This window comes from Penaeus vannamei, chromosome 17, assembly GCF_042767895.1.
Source record: "Penaeus vannamei isolate JL-2024 chromosome 17, ASM4276789v1, whole genome shotgun sequence".
Classification (NCBI taxonomy): domain Eukaryota; kingdom Metazoa; phylum Arthropoda; class Malacostraca; order Decapoda; family Penaeidae; genus Penaeus; species Penaeus vannamei.
The window spans coordinates 31,891,203-31,907,304 of NC_091565.1; the positions used below are offsets into that span (position 1 = coordinate 31,891,203).

At 35.3% G+C, this 16,102-nt stretch overlaps 1 protein-coding gene across 14 annotated transcripts in view; it reads right to left on the minus strand.

Moving 5' to 3' along the window:
- rdgB (retinal degeneration B) overlaps positions 1 to 16,102 on the minus strand; it is a 53,341-nt gene that overhangs the window by 9,325 nt on the left and 27,914 nt on the right. For 11 of the 14 annotated variants that reach the window (XR_011399206.1, XM_070132222.1, XM_070132231.1 and 8 more), the window contains 12 exons: positions 13,975 to 14,087; positions 13,177 to 13,347; positions 12,848 to 13,006; positions 12,146 to 12,294; positions 11,906 to 12,019; positions 11,618 to 11,726; positions 10,355 to 10,511; positions 9,170 to 9,217; positions 7,001 to 7,150; positions 6,014 to 6,194; positions 5,759 to 5,890; positions 5,429 to 5,571 (listed from right to left, as the gene is read on the minus strand). Coding sequence is in view for 13 of the 14 variants with exons in the window: in XM_070132222.1 (XP_069988323.1) it covers positions 5,429 to 5,571; positions 5,759 to 5,890; positions 6,014 to 6,194; positions 7,001 to 7,150; positions 9,170 to 9,217; positions 10,355 to 10,511; positions 11,618 to 11,726; positions 11,906 to 12,019; positions 12,146 to 12,294; positions 12,848 to 13,006; positions 13,177 to 13,347; positions 13,975 to 14,087 (1,626 nt within the window). In the remaining variant the exon portion in view is untranslated. The remainder of the gene's footprint in view (positions 1 to 5,428; positions 5,572 to 5,758; positions 5,891 to 6,013; positions 6,195 to 7,000; positions 7,151 to 9,169; positions 9,218 to 10,354; positions 10,512 to 11,617; positions 11,727 to 11,905; positions 12,020 to 12,145; positions 12,295 to 12,847; positions 13,007 to 13,176; positions 13,348 to 13,974; positions 14,088 to 16,102) is intronic. The other 3 variants (XM_070132232.1, XM_070132224.1, XM_070132223.1) reach the window with 1 other exon arrangement.

The window sequence follows — 16,102 nt, forward strand, 5'->3', positions numbered from 1 at the left end:
CTACCTCCGGTGCTACACCGAGCCCAGTGGCTTTGAGACCACCTGCTCCATGGAAGAGCATGTATAAACAGATTGTTTCTTTTCCCATTTACTATTCATACTACGCTGGTTTGGCTGGCCCTGTCCTAGCTACCAGCTTAAGCTATGTCATCATCACCTTGGAAGTATCTGAGGTTTAAGAGAGGTCATGTTTTCATCTACGGATGGGGTTTGCTACACTGATTTTACCATCGGGATAAGAGAGCAGAAAAAATGAAAATGAAAAAAGAAAGAAAGAAATGAATAAAACATATGAGCTCAAAATAGGAAACTGAGGAACATAAGAGAATATACAATGAAATGTGATTGTAAGTTGTTTTTTAATCAGAACTGTAAAAGAGAATTTACAAATGATTTAAGAAAAACGTACATCCATGGAAGGTTGTAAATAAGGGAATATTTTATCCAATTTAATGCTACCCTGTCAGATGAACAGGATATGGTCTATATATAATATTCTCAATCATAAGCAGAGGAGGAGGAGGAGGAAGAGAATGAAGAGGAGGAGGAGGAGGAGGAGAAGGAAGAGGAAGTCGAGAATAAAGAGGAGGAGGAGAAGGAAGAGGGGGAGAAAAATAAAGGGTAAGAGGAGAAAGGGGAAAGGAGGAGAAGGAGGAGGAGGAGGAGGAGGAGGAGGAGGAGGAGGAGGAGGAGGAGCAGGAGGAGGAGGAGGAGGAGGAGGAAGAAGAAGAAAAAAAGGTACAAGATGAGAATAAGGATGAGGAGGAGGAAGTGTTGGTGGTGAATGAGGAAGAGGAAAGGAAATTGATAAAAGAAAAGGAGGAAAAGAAAAAAAATAATGTGGGGGACAGAAGACTTGATGACAAAATAAGGAAAAACAAGAAAAAAGGGCAGAAAAACCTAACAAAACAAAGCAAGGTAACTGAAGATGACAAGAAAAAGAACGTTCATCATAGAGAAGACACAATTCACACCTTCACATACCAGCAGCCTGCCAAATGTGAATATAAGATAAAGAAAAAAATAACAAAATTACAAATGAAAACAAAAGTAAAAAATGAAACATGAAAACCTAATTTCATGGGTATTCCTGTAATGAAGTAAATTCTCCACCAAAAAACACAATTCGTGTTTTCTGTATCTGCAAAACATTTTCAATATTTCCTGTAGCTACTGTTTTCATATGGACCATTAATACTCTTTGATTATTGGCTTGTCAAGCAATATTTTGTCAATAGTGACAAATTTGCTACATTGGCAGCTCAGAGATGGATGACGAGTGTCACCCATTCACTAGTGTATACTTTTCACACATTGAGAGTGTAAAGTAGTAAAGTCAAGCTCAAGTGTATGCAAAATAGAAAGATCCACCACATCATTAAATCATCATAGCTTCACCTAGTAAAAATACCCCCAAGGGAAAATTTGAGGTCACTACTTTAAAATCTTTGTATTACAATTGAGTGGCATCAGCTCATAACTGAAAAGTACAGTTATTATGATAAAAACCTATTAACCCATTCGTCCCGGGTGTCACATATATGAGACACAGGGAAAAAATAAACAGTGTCGGGCTGCCCGCCAGTGCGATGCTGTCTCGGAGCCGTGCTCCGCGGCAGAAGCGGCGGGCGGCCGGGCGGGCGGACAGACTCCGGGGAAGCTCCGCCCGCCGATTTTGTAGCTGCCCGGATTTTTTTAATTTTGGCTACAAAATGTACCCCGGCGCGGGTGGGTTAACTACAAAAAAATATTCACATTTGAAAATACATGCGATTATACAAATTTAAAATAAAAATTCTGCTATATATGGATAACTCATATCATAGCCTGTATCATCCTAATCTTCAGTGATACAGCAATGAATGGCATAATCCTTCAAAATCCAACTAATACTATGGCTTGGCATGGCCTGAAAAGAGTCAACAAAACATACAGATTTAATGTTCAAACCTTATGATATTGTTCTTATAATTTTAAACTAATTTTCATATACTTCTCACATAATTTTAAGCTATATTTAAAAAAAAGAAAATCTCTCTCTTAAAAAAAGAGGATGCCTTATCAAGTTTAGGGTATATTCTTTCCGCCCAAAAATAAACAATAATGGATCACTCTTAAAATGGCTAAAATTACCAATGTTAGTCAGTTTTCGGTAAATGGTGCCCCACTGGGATGTGAATCTAATACACATTCTCCTGCATAAAACTACTTAAATAGGAGAATGAGGATAACACCACATAGTCTAAGAAGATTAGAGAAATCCCAAAAAAAGAGCATGTTAATGTCATGTCATTCCCAGAATAAATGCATTTCCTATCTATGTGTTGTATATGTATGTCCAAAAGCATGCTTTGTAATCAAAACTGTCCAATAACATGATTACAAGACATTTCTATTAAAAGAGTATATAAAAGTGGAAGTACAATACATCATAAAACAGGGTATTCAAAAAGTATAAATGAGGGAGTAACCAGGTTTACATTTTGAATCAGTTGTCTCAAATAAATGTATTATTATATGGCCAGTGGGCTTTTGAATACTTGGGGGGGGGGGGCAGAGGGAATGGTGAGGGAAAGAGGGAATATGGGGAGGGAAAGAGGGAAAGAGAGTAGGCGAGAAGGAGAAAGAGAGGAGGGGAGAGAGAGAGAGAGAGAGGGGGGGGGGAGAGAGAGAGAGAGAGAGAGAGAGAGAGAGAGAGAGAGAGAGAGAGAGAGAGAGAGAGAGAGAGAGAGAGAGAGAGAGAGAGAGAGAGAGAGAGAGAGAGAGAGAGAGAGAGAGAGAGAGAGAGAGAGAGAGAGAGAGAGAGAGAGAGATAAGGGAGGGAGGAAGTGAGAGAGAGAGAGAGAGAGAGAGAGAGAGAGAGAGAGAGAGAGAGAGAGAGAGAGAGAGAGAGAGAGAGAGAGAGAGAGAGAGAGAGAGAGAGAGAGAGAGAGAGAGAGAAGGGAGAGAGGGAGGTGGGGAGTGGGAGAGGGAGAGAGGGGGTGGGAAGAAGATAGAAAGAAGGGGAGAGAGGGAGGGAGGAAAGGAAGGATAGGGAGAGGAAGGGGAGGGAGGAAGAGGAATTTTATAACAGTGTTATGTTTTTTCACTTTTTTCAATTATTGTTACATGACATTTTCTTCCCTAGCTTAGCAAATCAACTCCAACTCAATATGTCTATCATTAGCTGAAGAGGGAAAAAACCTAGCAATCCTTACTTGGTTTCATGTTATTCATAACTTTGTGAAAAATACTGATTCACTCACATTCTCTGACTCTTTTGTTTTAGTACACGATATGTTATGAAACACAATCACTAATGTTTGCATATAGCTAATATTTTCATGTTGATACTGTAAATAGTATGTAAAACCTAACCCCTTTAGCATGAAAAGGAATTAAATACAAAAGTACACATACATTTTCTAAGACTCTTACTACATTGTATTAGCATTTGCATGCCTCTTATTCAACTCTAATATCTAATACTCCTGTCTTTTTATGGTACAAATTCATTATTACATACAAGTAAGCTCTTTCTCAGTAAAATCAAATATCTCACTACAAGCAAGACACTATTAGTGAATAACATCTAAAAATACAAATCATTTACATAATCTAAATTGATTAATGCTTAACAATGTGTCATTTTTCTTTAAAATTCTGCATATTAAATCATCAACACACACTATTGACTTTTTTTCTGCTCTATCTGATATATCAGTGCAACAGATCCATCAGTCTAACATGCAGAGTATAAAAAACTTCAGTTTCATTTTGTCTTTTGAAAACTACAAGTTTGGTTATGTGTAAATCATTCTATGCATAGCACTCTTACCCACACTCATTATTGCCTCTATGTTTAAGACTAATAAAAATGAGTAATCTAAAGGAAGTGAACTCACTAACGTACTAGGAAAATAATCTAAATCCTGATTGCTAATTCTATGATCACTCTAAACTTCCTTTTCTCTTTACACTGGCAAACATTTATAATTCACGATACCATTTTAAACATTACCATTAGCTAATATTCTGGCTGGTTCATAGGTCGTCTGGGTCACATGGATTCATCTCTAAGAACTTTTCAAGCTTCTCTGTAATTATTCTATTTATACAGGGTAAGTAAAGTCATTTCCTTCTAGCTATGTATAGGCAGTAGTAATAACTAATAATGAGAATGCAACACACAGCTTATGAAGCAAGCATTTTCCAAGACAGCAGAACCTTATGATACTAGCACGTCAAGGCTTCAAATATATATAAATGTTGTTGAATAATAACATGAACTAAATAAGACACATATGTAACTTACATGATCTTGAGTAAGAGTTTCTATATCTATTTTTCTTAACATTTTAGTGCATAAATGTGAGATCTATTGGATATATGGAGGATACAAAATTATGTGCCCATCTATCTGGCACTGAAAGTACCTAAGGATCTCTACATGTAAGTGACACAGGGTAATCAATACACCCAGACCTGAAATGGTGCAACACTGAGTTTGGTGATCTCTTTATAAACTGTTCTAAACTCTGCAAACCTAAAATATCTAGGTTGTCTGGAATAATATGTCTGGCCAAAAAGGGAAAATTCACGTAACGTCAGGTTTAAAGAATGCTAACATCAGGGATATATCACTAATGACTCAATGCACAAAAATGGACTCTTACTCTTTCGCCTTCCACGAAGACAGAAACACTGCAAAAATTCAATTCCCATCATTGTAAGACTTCTAGACCCATCAGACACAGATGGTAATTTCTTTGTTCTCAATATCAAAATCAGAGTAGAAATGTTAATAAACACTGAAACATATTCAAATTTATGTGAACATGAATATAATTTCTAGCATACCATGCAATGCCCCAACAGAGTACCCATGTACTAAAACACCTTTTTTTCTTTTATTCTCTTAGGAGAATAAACATCATTCTTTACATTTCATATGAACAGTGACCTATCAAATTAGAGAAAATAATGAAAAGCAGTGCAATTCTAAGTTATTATTGCTGTGAGGAAGCATGTAAATATTTTTTTTCATTGATTTCAGGCACTTCTGTTAAGCATACCTGACAAAACCATAAGATGCTGTCATTCTGACCATCATCCAAGCATACTGTGTTTGGTGTCAAAAGCAAGTATAAAAGCAAAAATTTCTATGAAAGCAGTGTTTGAAGAACATGAAGCAAGAGTTGAAGGTTTACTGATGATACAAAATAATTCCCAACCATTTTTTTTTTCTTTTTCTCTTCTTTCTTCCTTTCCCTTTCTCTTCAGATATGACAAATCATCACTTTACTCAAAATTCCTAAAATACCTCAGAACATTTACATGAAAATCCTTCATTACCAAAGAAGATTCTACAATTTAACCCTGACATCTGAACTCTGAAATGTTTCAAATGGACCAGAGAGAACAGAACATCACTATTGTTCCCGCTTACCGTCGTCTCCTCAAAGCATTGTTTTGGCCAGGCAGACCAAAGAAACCACGAGGAATGACCATTTGTGGGTTTCCTCTCGCAGGCCTCGATTTGCCTAAGGCTGAGAGCGAGGACAAATGGGCAGCATAACCGTCACTTAAGACCTGAAATATTAATATAATGAATGATAATATAAGTTGTGACCACCAATGCATTACTAAAAATTATATGCTTCTGTAAACAAATTATTTTTCCCAAAATATATGTTCATGCGTAGACAGGTCAATCACTTTGCCTTTCTTACTCACAGGTAAAATAATTTGCATTCCAAATGAGTATCAAATATTTTACCTGTGCATTTGCATGTTGCTTTTTGCTGGCCTTTCCCACAATGTAAATCTGGCCTGTCTTCAAGCCAATACTGTTATACACTGCTATGTCCTTTGAACTTCCATATGCTGCCACAATGACGATCGCATGATCCTAAAAGGATATAAAACAAATAAAATATATCAAGATCCACAACAAAAAGGCTTTACACTACTAACAAAGCAAACTCCACTTTTAAATCCTAAAAAGTCCTAAAATTAAGATCAGATTCTTTACTTGGATCAATCCTCGTAGATATTCAGCTTTATGTGCCAGTGGATCCCTGGTGAGACCGTCTGCAAAAGAGACTAGGCCATGGGGGAAGTTGTGTTGGGCCAGCCACGACACAACTTTCTGCTGCTGCATGTCTGGCCGGCCAGTCACATAGATTATCAAGTATCCAAGTTCTTGCCAGTGCCTGTAAATACATGAGGGACTTAGCTTGAGTTTGTTGAATGTGTGTCTCAATTGGTTATTCTGAATGTTTTTTGTATAACAAATCAATAAGATAAGATAAGACATATATAAAAAAAATGGAAACATGAAAATAGAGCAATAATGTGGGGAAGGAGAAGGAAAAGATAGATTTAGATGACTAACAAGGTGAAGCATTGGAAAAATTTAAATATAACAAGCTCAGTCAAGGCTGAGCACAATATTATCTACTCAAATCAATATTGCAGTGTATATAAACATCTTTCTTATTAACTCAATGTCGACAGGGCGCTTGCTACCTCCAAGCAGCCATCTGTGTTGTTGCATGCTCCTAGTTTGTTACTTGAGTCACTGTTTGATAAAATCTCCATTCAAATGATCTTTGTCTACATTTTTCTCTTTCCTTCATTCTTTCTTTTTCACATGTCTAACTTTGAAAGGTTGTAGCTCCGAATGCAGACATACAATGTGTGATTATCCCCTATAATCAAATATGCTTTGTTGACTTTTATGAAACATATAAAATCTCAAACCACATCTTGACATCTATCTGGACCAAAACTATATATTAATAATGATCTGATAGCCATACAAAATTATCAATTTATCTTAAACTCCATAGAAGAAAAAAAAGGACAAAGACGAAGTGAAGCTAATGGACAGAGAAAACAAACAATAACAGTAAGAAAAAAAGGAAGAAGAAACCTAAAGAATAAAGGAGACTCAGAAGAAAAATAACATTTACATACTAATATAAAACTACTACAAAAGAAGAAGACTAATACTTACCGAACAACATCGACAGCTCCTGCGCGAACTTTAGGATCCCGGCCTGTTACTGACACTGAAGCTGTGAAGGACCCATCAATACTAAACACTACACTCTCAGTTTTGGGGGGCACAACAGTCAAGTAAAGAGTAGCACTGGTGTGGTCACCTCTGAAAGAAACACATGAAGTGAGTGAAACTGTCATCTCAATACTCCTTGGCTTATCATGGTCACCTTTAAAAACTCATCATCAAGTTTTTGAAAGTAAATACTCAATTGAATTTGCTGCTCCATGGTGAAATACTAAGACTTAACCTTTGTCCACCTAAGCAACTTCTACTTTTCTACAAGAAAATGTATGTAGCCATATGTAAATCGCATGACATGTACTAGATGGCAGATAAACTAATTGATCATCTTCTGCTACAAATAATTTCATGGAATACTTTCTCCATACAAGGTTCAGTAACTTAAAGCTATGACAGAAACTTTTACCCATGCCATGTCATACTGAATCCCTCACCAGGTGTTGCGTGCAGTCAGACGCTCAAGTAAGAATTAGAAGCATAGAAAGCATATTTTTCCTTTTTACAATTTTGACAAAGTATACATTATCGAACTTGAAGCCTACTTTGGAGGTTACTTTCTCAATGACCACAGTCACTTTCAAACATGTGAAAAAAGTGCACACAACACAGAGCAGCAGAGATGCTTGCCACATGCCATAAGGGCTCAGTGTGTCATGGTAAAAACAAAGGGCACCCAGTGTAAATAAGTTAATATATTTGAAAGAGAAGCCATGACAATTTTCTGCAATTCTTAACCCTTATGATCCAGATGATGTTACAGTCCTGTCATGGAAAAATCTGGGTCGAGGCCCAGTAACATGAAAATACCATCATTGGACACGTGACACAAACTTATTGTCATGAGTGAAGGGCAGGGTGATGGAAAAGACTCGTCACTAATGCACAAAGCTCTTGGAGTGTGATTTGACTCATTAGGCACTTAGAAGGGGGCTTTAGCCTTATTCCCATCAATAAATGAATGTGAAACATAACATGTGTAAGCCATGGCTGGAAGAGTGCTGACTCCAGGGAGGACACTAGTTCCATGCTCTGCAACGTATTCCTGGCCACTATGACTGGCAGCACAGGTTGTATTACGGATAATTGAAAATTATGAAAAAAATAAGATATATGACACAAAATAGTCAAATGTTCCATATTTATTTTCTCTTGCACTGAGTTATTTACTACATAGAAAGATGATATAGAGTCTGTGTAAGGAAAATAAGCCATTTCCATCTAGAAAAAGACAAATATGGACATTGAAAAATGAAAAAAAATAATAATAATAATTTAAAAAAATAAATAAATAATAATAACAAAAATAAAAATTAATAAAAGTTTACACAAAATAACTTTGCAAGGGGAGGCACAGAGAGAAAATGGGTGTTCGTGCGTGCCTGGCCTATGCACCACACACCCAGGATGTTGGCTACTTCTGTCACCCGCTGCCCGTATTTTCGGCATCATGATTTCCATGATGCAACTGGATCCAACAGGTTAATAGTCATATATCCAAATGAAAGTAAGTTTTTAGAGATATACCAACAATAGTAGTATACAGTATCTCTTAGCCTTTACTTTATATAAAGATACAAAATACTCATAAATATCATCATCCTAATACTGTAGTGACACTGGACCAGCAAACAGCAAAATGTCAGTGAATGGTAAAACAATACCACATGGAAAAAATGGCAAATTATCCCATGATACACAAAAGTCTATCAAAGTTTACTGTATTTTCACCACCAGTTGATTTTATCTGCCATCATTTTTACCAGAGCTGCCCTTCAGTCACATTATCCAAAATGGGAAAGGTATAGCTGAAAGGCAAATTAGTAAACAGCAATATGTTTGGAAAGAATCAACCAAACCACCATGACAACTGCACAGCAAATCATCTTGAAAGCAGTTATCTACTTCTCTCCACTTACAAATATCCACCAAATTAAGAAGGCCTCCACTCAGAGCAACTACCCACACCACATTAATGCCCCCTGACCCTTTTCACCACCACAACATGCTCTAGGTGCCCATATTTTTGTAAAAAAAAATATATATATACATGTGAAATCCCTGTTCACCACACACAATAAAGATACAAATATATTTCCTCACTGAGAAATCTCTGGACTCAACTGCTGGCTGTGGTAAGTTTCCTGGGAGCTGTAGAGATCCCAAATAAAGACACCATGTAAATATGTATGTAAAGCAAAGTAATAATTCTATATGGAGTAAGTATATCAAGTAATTAGTCCATATAGGGCAGCTATGTATAGTAATCAGTCCATATGAGGTAACTACGTAAAGTATTTCAAACACGATCTCATATGCAATACAAACTCACAAACGTAGTCTAGTAATATACAAACGCATCTCCATCTTTGGTATGATATAATTTCTTATATAACAGGAGTCTAAAACAATATAAAATAATAAATAAGCTAGGATTAACTATATGAGTTAATCATTCTCCTTGGATTATCTATGATACATAATTTCTCCACATGGAGTAATCCTATAAAGTAATTATTCTTTGTAAACATGGAGTAACTACATAAAGCAATTCGCCTACGTGGTATAACAATGTCATATATCACAGTCCATATAAAGAAATACTGAAACCTGCTAGCTAGTCTAAAACGTAATTTGAATTCAAAAGTATATACAAACTCATCTCCATCTTCAGTTTTTTGGATATCATGAGCGATAACTATTGCCTCCCATTCTCCTCTTCAGTATCTTCTCTGCTATATATGAAAAGATCTCAACCTTTGAGCAGTGCTTGTGTGACAAGTAGCAACATCATTTGTGTTCATTTATATAATTTCTGTTCTAAACTTTCATATGCCACATATGTCCCTACAAAAATATATCTGACTGCTTATCAGCCTGCTTAACTACCCTCCATAATTGAGGCTACTTCCATATAGTATATATTCATAAATTATGTAGCTACATTGATCTACCCATTTACATCTTGCACTCTCTCTAGTGCTCAAAAGTTTTATGCCAATATCTTACTGATAATTTCTCATTGGTTTTCCCATCTTTAGTCTATTTTCTTCCAACAGTATTTTTGTACCTAAATAAACAAAATAAATACTATACAGTACTACAATTGTAAAATCAGAAGCATCTCTTCAGTTATTTTCATACATTTATTGTCTAAGAAAAAACTATGATCCACTCCACTTGACATATCTTACATACATAACATCATCCACATAATTCTAAAACTTCACAATCTCTTTCCACTTCCAAGGAAATCAGGGAAAGTAAGTTAAAGAAGTGAGAACATACCTGACAATCATTTTCACAGGATACATCCCATACCCAAGAGCTTTCTCTGGGGCAATTGTGAATGATATGCGCCCATTCTTGTCCGTTACTTCTGTGCTTATTTGCTGCCAGTCCCCTCCTGGGGGATCTCGCATAATATGAATGTCCACCTTTTCACCTGAGAAACAATTAAAGGAAAATTGTAAATCATAGTACATTCATGAGTTGTTATCTATAAAAAATAGTACACCCATAAGCTGTAATCTCCAAAGCAATAATGTTTGCAATATTTGTTTTTATCTATCTGTATTGAGATTAATCTCTTCAAAATCATCATAAAAAAAATAAATAAAGAAAGAAAAAAAATCATGTATCAGTATTTCAGCAAATTGATACATATATGATGAAGATAACAATATTTTGAAAGAAATGAATTTCATAAATAAACTGATAAGTGAAACAAACATGACATAGTATGTATTGTGTTCTTGTTTATTTGTCTTACCCCTTTATATGATCATGTAAACTGATATTTATTTTTACTTTAGTCTTTTGACCCATCAGCAACAGGTTATGAATTGCCTACTGGAGTTAGGTTTCTTGTGGATGAGAAACATTACCATGGCAGACTGAATTAAAATGCATGATTTTGAGCCTGACATCATTTCAAAGGAGTATTTGATAAGCAATGAATGTATGCTTAGTTATGAAACTTTAATGTCTTCATGAACAGAAACTAAAAAAATAATGTCCTTTCCATTTTCACCTTTAATTATATATTAATTAATTTAAACCTTCTTTGTTACTAAACATCCCCTCTGTATTAAACTAAAAATTCAATAACCAGTCCTAAACTTCTTGTTTCTACAATATCTATGGTCATCTGCTTGTATTTGAGAAAGGATAATTCTAACATTTTCAATATTGTCTTTATTTTATTTATCACAACTGTAATCTCACTGTACTACTGACTACTTACTGTCAGCATTTATCTGCTTGGTAAACTTTTCCTAATACAATATGATCAGCTATAAAACTCTTAACCCATCCATCCCGGGTGTCACATATATGAGACACAAGGAAAAAATAAACAGTTTCGGCCTGCCCGCCAGTGCGATGCTGTCTCGGAGCCGTGCTCCGCGGCAAAAGCGGCGGGCGGGCGGGCGGGCGGACAGACTCCGGGGAAGCTCCGCCCGCCGATTTTGTAGCTTCCCGGATTTTTTTAATTTGGGCTACAAAATGTACCCCGGCGTGACTGGGTTAAGGAAGCCATATAGTATATACCTGAGAGAGCTACCATATCTAGAGGTCCATACATGAATCTTGCTTGTATGCACTGTGGGGCACCTTCACGTACAATGACGTCATTCCCTCTATGATTGGCAGCAACATTCTGAATGAGAGAAATAATCATAACAATGAGACAAATCTAATATTTTGAACACACAATCATTTAATGATTTGCTATGACTTTATCTGTAAATATTAAAAAATCCTCAATTCAAAAGACATAAAATGAAAGAAAATCTATACAAATGTATCTATTGATCATCTTCATGATTCTACACACACCTTAATCTTGACAGAGGTTCTCTTCTTCATCCATTTCTCCCTGGGCTGTGTGGGGGAGAACACTGGCAGATCTTTGTCATCTGCTGTTAGAGCTGCGTGATCTGTTCGAACCAGCTAAGATACGAGGAACAAAACTGTCTTTAGATACAGTATATAAATGCATACATATGACTACATAAGAGTGAGGTAATAATCACAAATGCATCAGATTTAAAATAAAAAAACTGACTTTCATTATACCTGTCTGAGAATGAAAGCAATCACATCTGAGGACTCCCAGTATGACGCATGGAATAAATGAGGCAAGGAGTTGGTCGGGAAGTTTGCAAGGCCCTCTGGGCAGTACAGAGCATAATCCAGACGTTTCGTTCCCCACCAGCGCTGACTCACTGCAAAGAAAAGATTTTGTGAACATTTTTTCTTCATGTAGATCTCTTGTTTATCTAATACTTTTGTATCTGGCCTTTCTAAGTTTACTAAAGAAATGTCTAAATGTTTACATATAGGCTATAAAGAGATTTATGGACTGCAGCATAAAATAGGACACAACAAATCCTATATGTATTCCCTCAGACTAACCAATGTAAACTGCATCCATGTAAAAAACACACAAAAGCAGAATGAAAGCAGAAATCTGCACCATCATTATATTTCTTGTTTGTTTGCACTTCCATCACTGCAATCAGCAAAGAATGTAACCATCTGTTTTTCTTTATTTTATCAAAATCTTTTTCTACTTTAAAACTTATGAAAAGAAATGTGGAAGTAATGCTTGTAAAAAAGGATGAAGGAATTCCTACCTATCCAAACATATTCAAAGTAACTTCAAACCCCACATCCATATATAAACTTCATTCACAGATCAGAATAATTTTTGTACATAATTAATTCATTATAATCATAATCATTGTATCATAATCAATGATTAAACATTAAACTTACAAGCATTGATTGTTGCAAGAGGAACAGTATCTGCCATTCCTGACATGGTGGAAAGAATAGAGGCATCGGACATTCTTCGAGCCTGTCCTGCTAAAGACGGAGATCCAGTGGCTCCTCCAATGTCAAGGAACACCTCTCCATGAGTCTGAATGCATTCCACTGATGGAAGAAAAGAAGATTAACCACATAAAAATGCTAAACAATAATATTCTTCTTGAGTAATTAATTTCTTTTCTATTATCATCACATTTTCTGAAGGAAAAAGAAAGGCATTAAACAAATCTTTCAACCCTCACTGCCCAATACGAGCTGAAAGTAATTGTTCTTACACAGATGTGTTGGGTTCCCGTCTCCGAGAGGGTACTTTGTGTAGCGGGGAATTGTGATTGGAGGGAGTAGAGAAAACCTGGCAGAGAGTAAAGGCTCCAAACGGACAGCCAGTGGATCCGTTGGGTGGAATAAGTTATACACTTGTTGGCAAGCTGGTCTTTGTATCATACCTGATGGAGGAAATGAGATTAGTTGAAATTAAATATACATATAAAACAAAGCTCAGCAAAACAGCAATCCTAATCTCATTCTCATAAAAAACAAGATTTAGTAACAAAGACTTACAGCAAAACAGCCCTCTTAATTTATTTCTCAAAAGTAACATATTTACTGAAAAACTTGTGACTATATTGCTGTGAAAGTATTCTCATGTTTTATCTTTTTTCAGATCGTTTTTATCTTCTGCAACTGCACCATTTGGCTTCTCATTATATTCATATATTTCATATACATTTAGCTTAAGCTCACTGATGACTGAGTTTTGGAATTTCAAGCTCATAAATGTTTATTGTTAATTATATGAACTTAATAACTCTTCCTATTTATCATTTACTATTACATTTTAAAGTAAAGATCAAATAAAACATTTTAAAAAAGTATGACCTAATAGAAAGCATAAGAGATCCTGCTACTCAAATTTGCAGAAATCACATGCTGTCATGTGATCGATAAAATGATCTACACAACAAATACACTAATTCTAATAAATGTACATACACACTGAGGTACAATCCAGGAAAGAAAAGAAGACATATATAGAGAAAAGGGCAACAATATCAAAATAATAAACATCTTACAATTCTTATCTTCTGCATTCACCATCTTGCGGTACACTAATACGAGGGCTAATGGGCATCCAAACATGAACACGTCTGAGACTTCAAAATCCAGTCTGCTGTGGCCATGGTCACTGTAGAGAAAAAGATAGCAAATTACCAAGTGAAGCAAAAGATACATCTTCTTGCATCCATATCATAATATAAAAACATTATGAATCCTTCTTACAACAAATTGGTATCATTCTTTTTACCTATAGACTAGCTTGTCTATGAAAACTAGTCCATGTGATATTGGCAATACACAGATCTGACTTGAACCAAGGTCTCCAAAATACATTTACTTCTCATCTTATATTATCATTTGAATATCATTACCATAGAAAACATGAATCATAATAAGTTCAACTACAGCATATCTCATGACACGAAGTCACAAAAGAGAGAAAGAGCATGATAATGATAATGAAAGCACTAAGGTTGAAAATAATGACGCAGTAATGAAAGAGAAATTACATTAATTTTTGCCTCAGTTAAATAGGCAAATACTTTTTCCCACGTAAAAGCACAGTAAGGCATGCAGTAACAAGATGGATAATATCCTTAAACTAGTTAATCATAGTACTAAAATCATTAAGTCTAAAATATTGCAAATCATTCATGCCATGCCACTTCTGTCTGGCTTTGTTTCAATTTCACACAAGTATCAGTAAAAAGAAAAAAACTAGACACCATAATTCAACAATATATCAACTTATTCAGAAACATAACAAGTGCATACATTACTGCAAATATGAATCAAATATTAACATTAACTCAAATCTCCTATTTATCAACCATCTCCTGACAGACAAGCATGACTCAGCAAGCACCTAATTTTCTCTGTGCTCTGAATTACAATAAAAAGTTCTCAGTTAGGAATTAAGTCTTAATAACAATTCCTTATTGTCAGCTCACCCGAAGCAAAGCATGAATCAGATTTTCCCCATATACAATGCAATTCTCCTCTTTATGACACATGGATAAATGACACAGATAAAGAGAGATGTTCTCACAGTGCCGTCTCACACTCTTTTCTTCATCCATCATAAATACTTTAGAGAGCATACAACACTCCAGAGTTGAGAAAAACCATGATGTTACTGCATGTTTTTTTGTAAGAGCTCGGGGTACTTAGCGTGTGAAAACACTGGCCACAACATTGTCAGAGATACTCTACTAGTTTACCCAACTAGACATTACTGTAACTAGATATCTGACATCAAGTGGTAGGGGATATATCAATAAAGGAAAAGGAGAGGCAAGAAATTCCAAAGATATTAGATACCTGGAGGTCCTGGTTCTACACGATCTTGAAATAAACCAAGTAAAAGCAAACAATCAAAGTCATTAACCAAGTTCATCCAGACTTCATGTCATTAGTCATATAAATCTCAGATAATATCAATATCAATCCGGGGAAAGAAATATCATTATGACTATTTTTTGTTTTGTGAATTTTCATTATGCCACTTTTGTTATATCTACCAACACCTTCCTCCTTTATAAAAAAAATAAACTGTGTGCAATATGCACATTTTATTTCCTCATTTTTCTCTTGAATAGATTTGGAGAATGGTAAAACTGGAGAAAATGAAGATAAGAGAGACTGGGAGACAGTAAAAGAGGAAGAACTGGGTGAAAACACTGATATGATAAAGAATGAGAATAAAATTGAAAGAGAGAGTAGTCACAGAAAAAATCATACAGAAAAAATTCTATGATACCAGGCTCATTACTACTTGGAAAAAAAAAAAATATATATATATATATATCACATATGCTCTGAAAAATTTGGCAAATTATAAGTATAATCATCACCAACATTTGATTTGAGCAGCTTAAAGGCAATTCAAGAGGGCAAAATAGTTTAAACATAAGATCCAAACAAAAACAGAAAAGGCCATGTCAGCAACTAAATATGACATAAAAATGGAAACAAAGCCCCCATAATACATACATACATATATACATATGTGTATATGCATATATATATATATATATATATATATATATATATATATATATATATATATATATATATATATATGTGTGTGTGTGTGTGTGTGTGTGTGTGTGTGTGTGTGTGTGTGTGTGTGTGTGTGTGTGT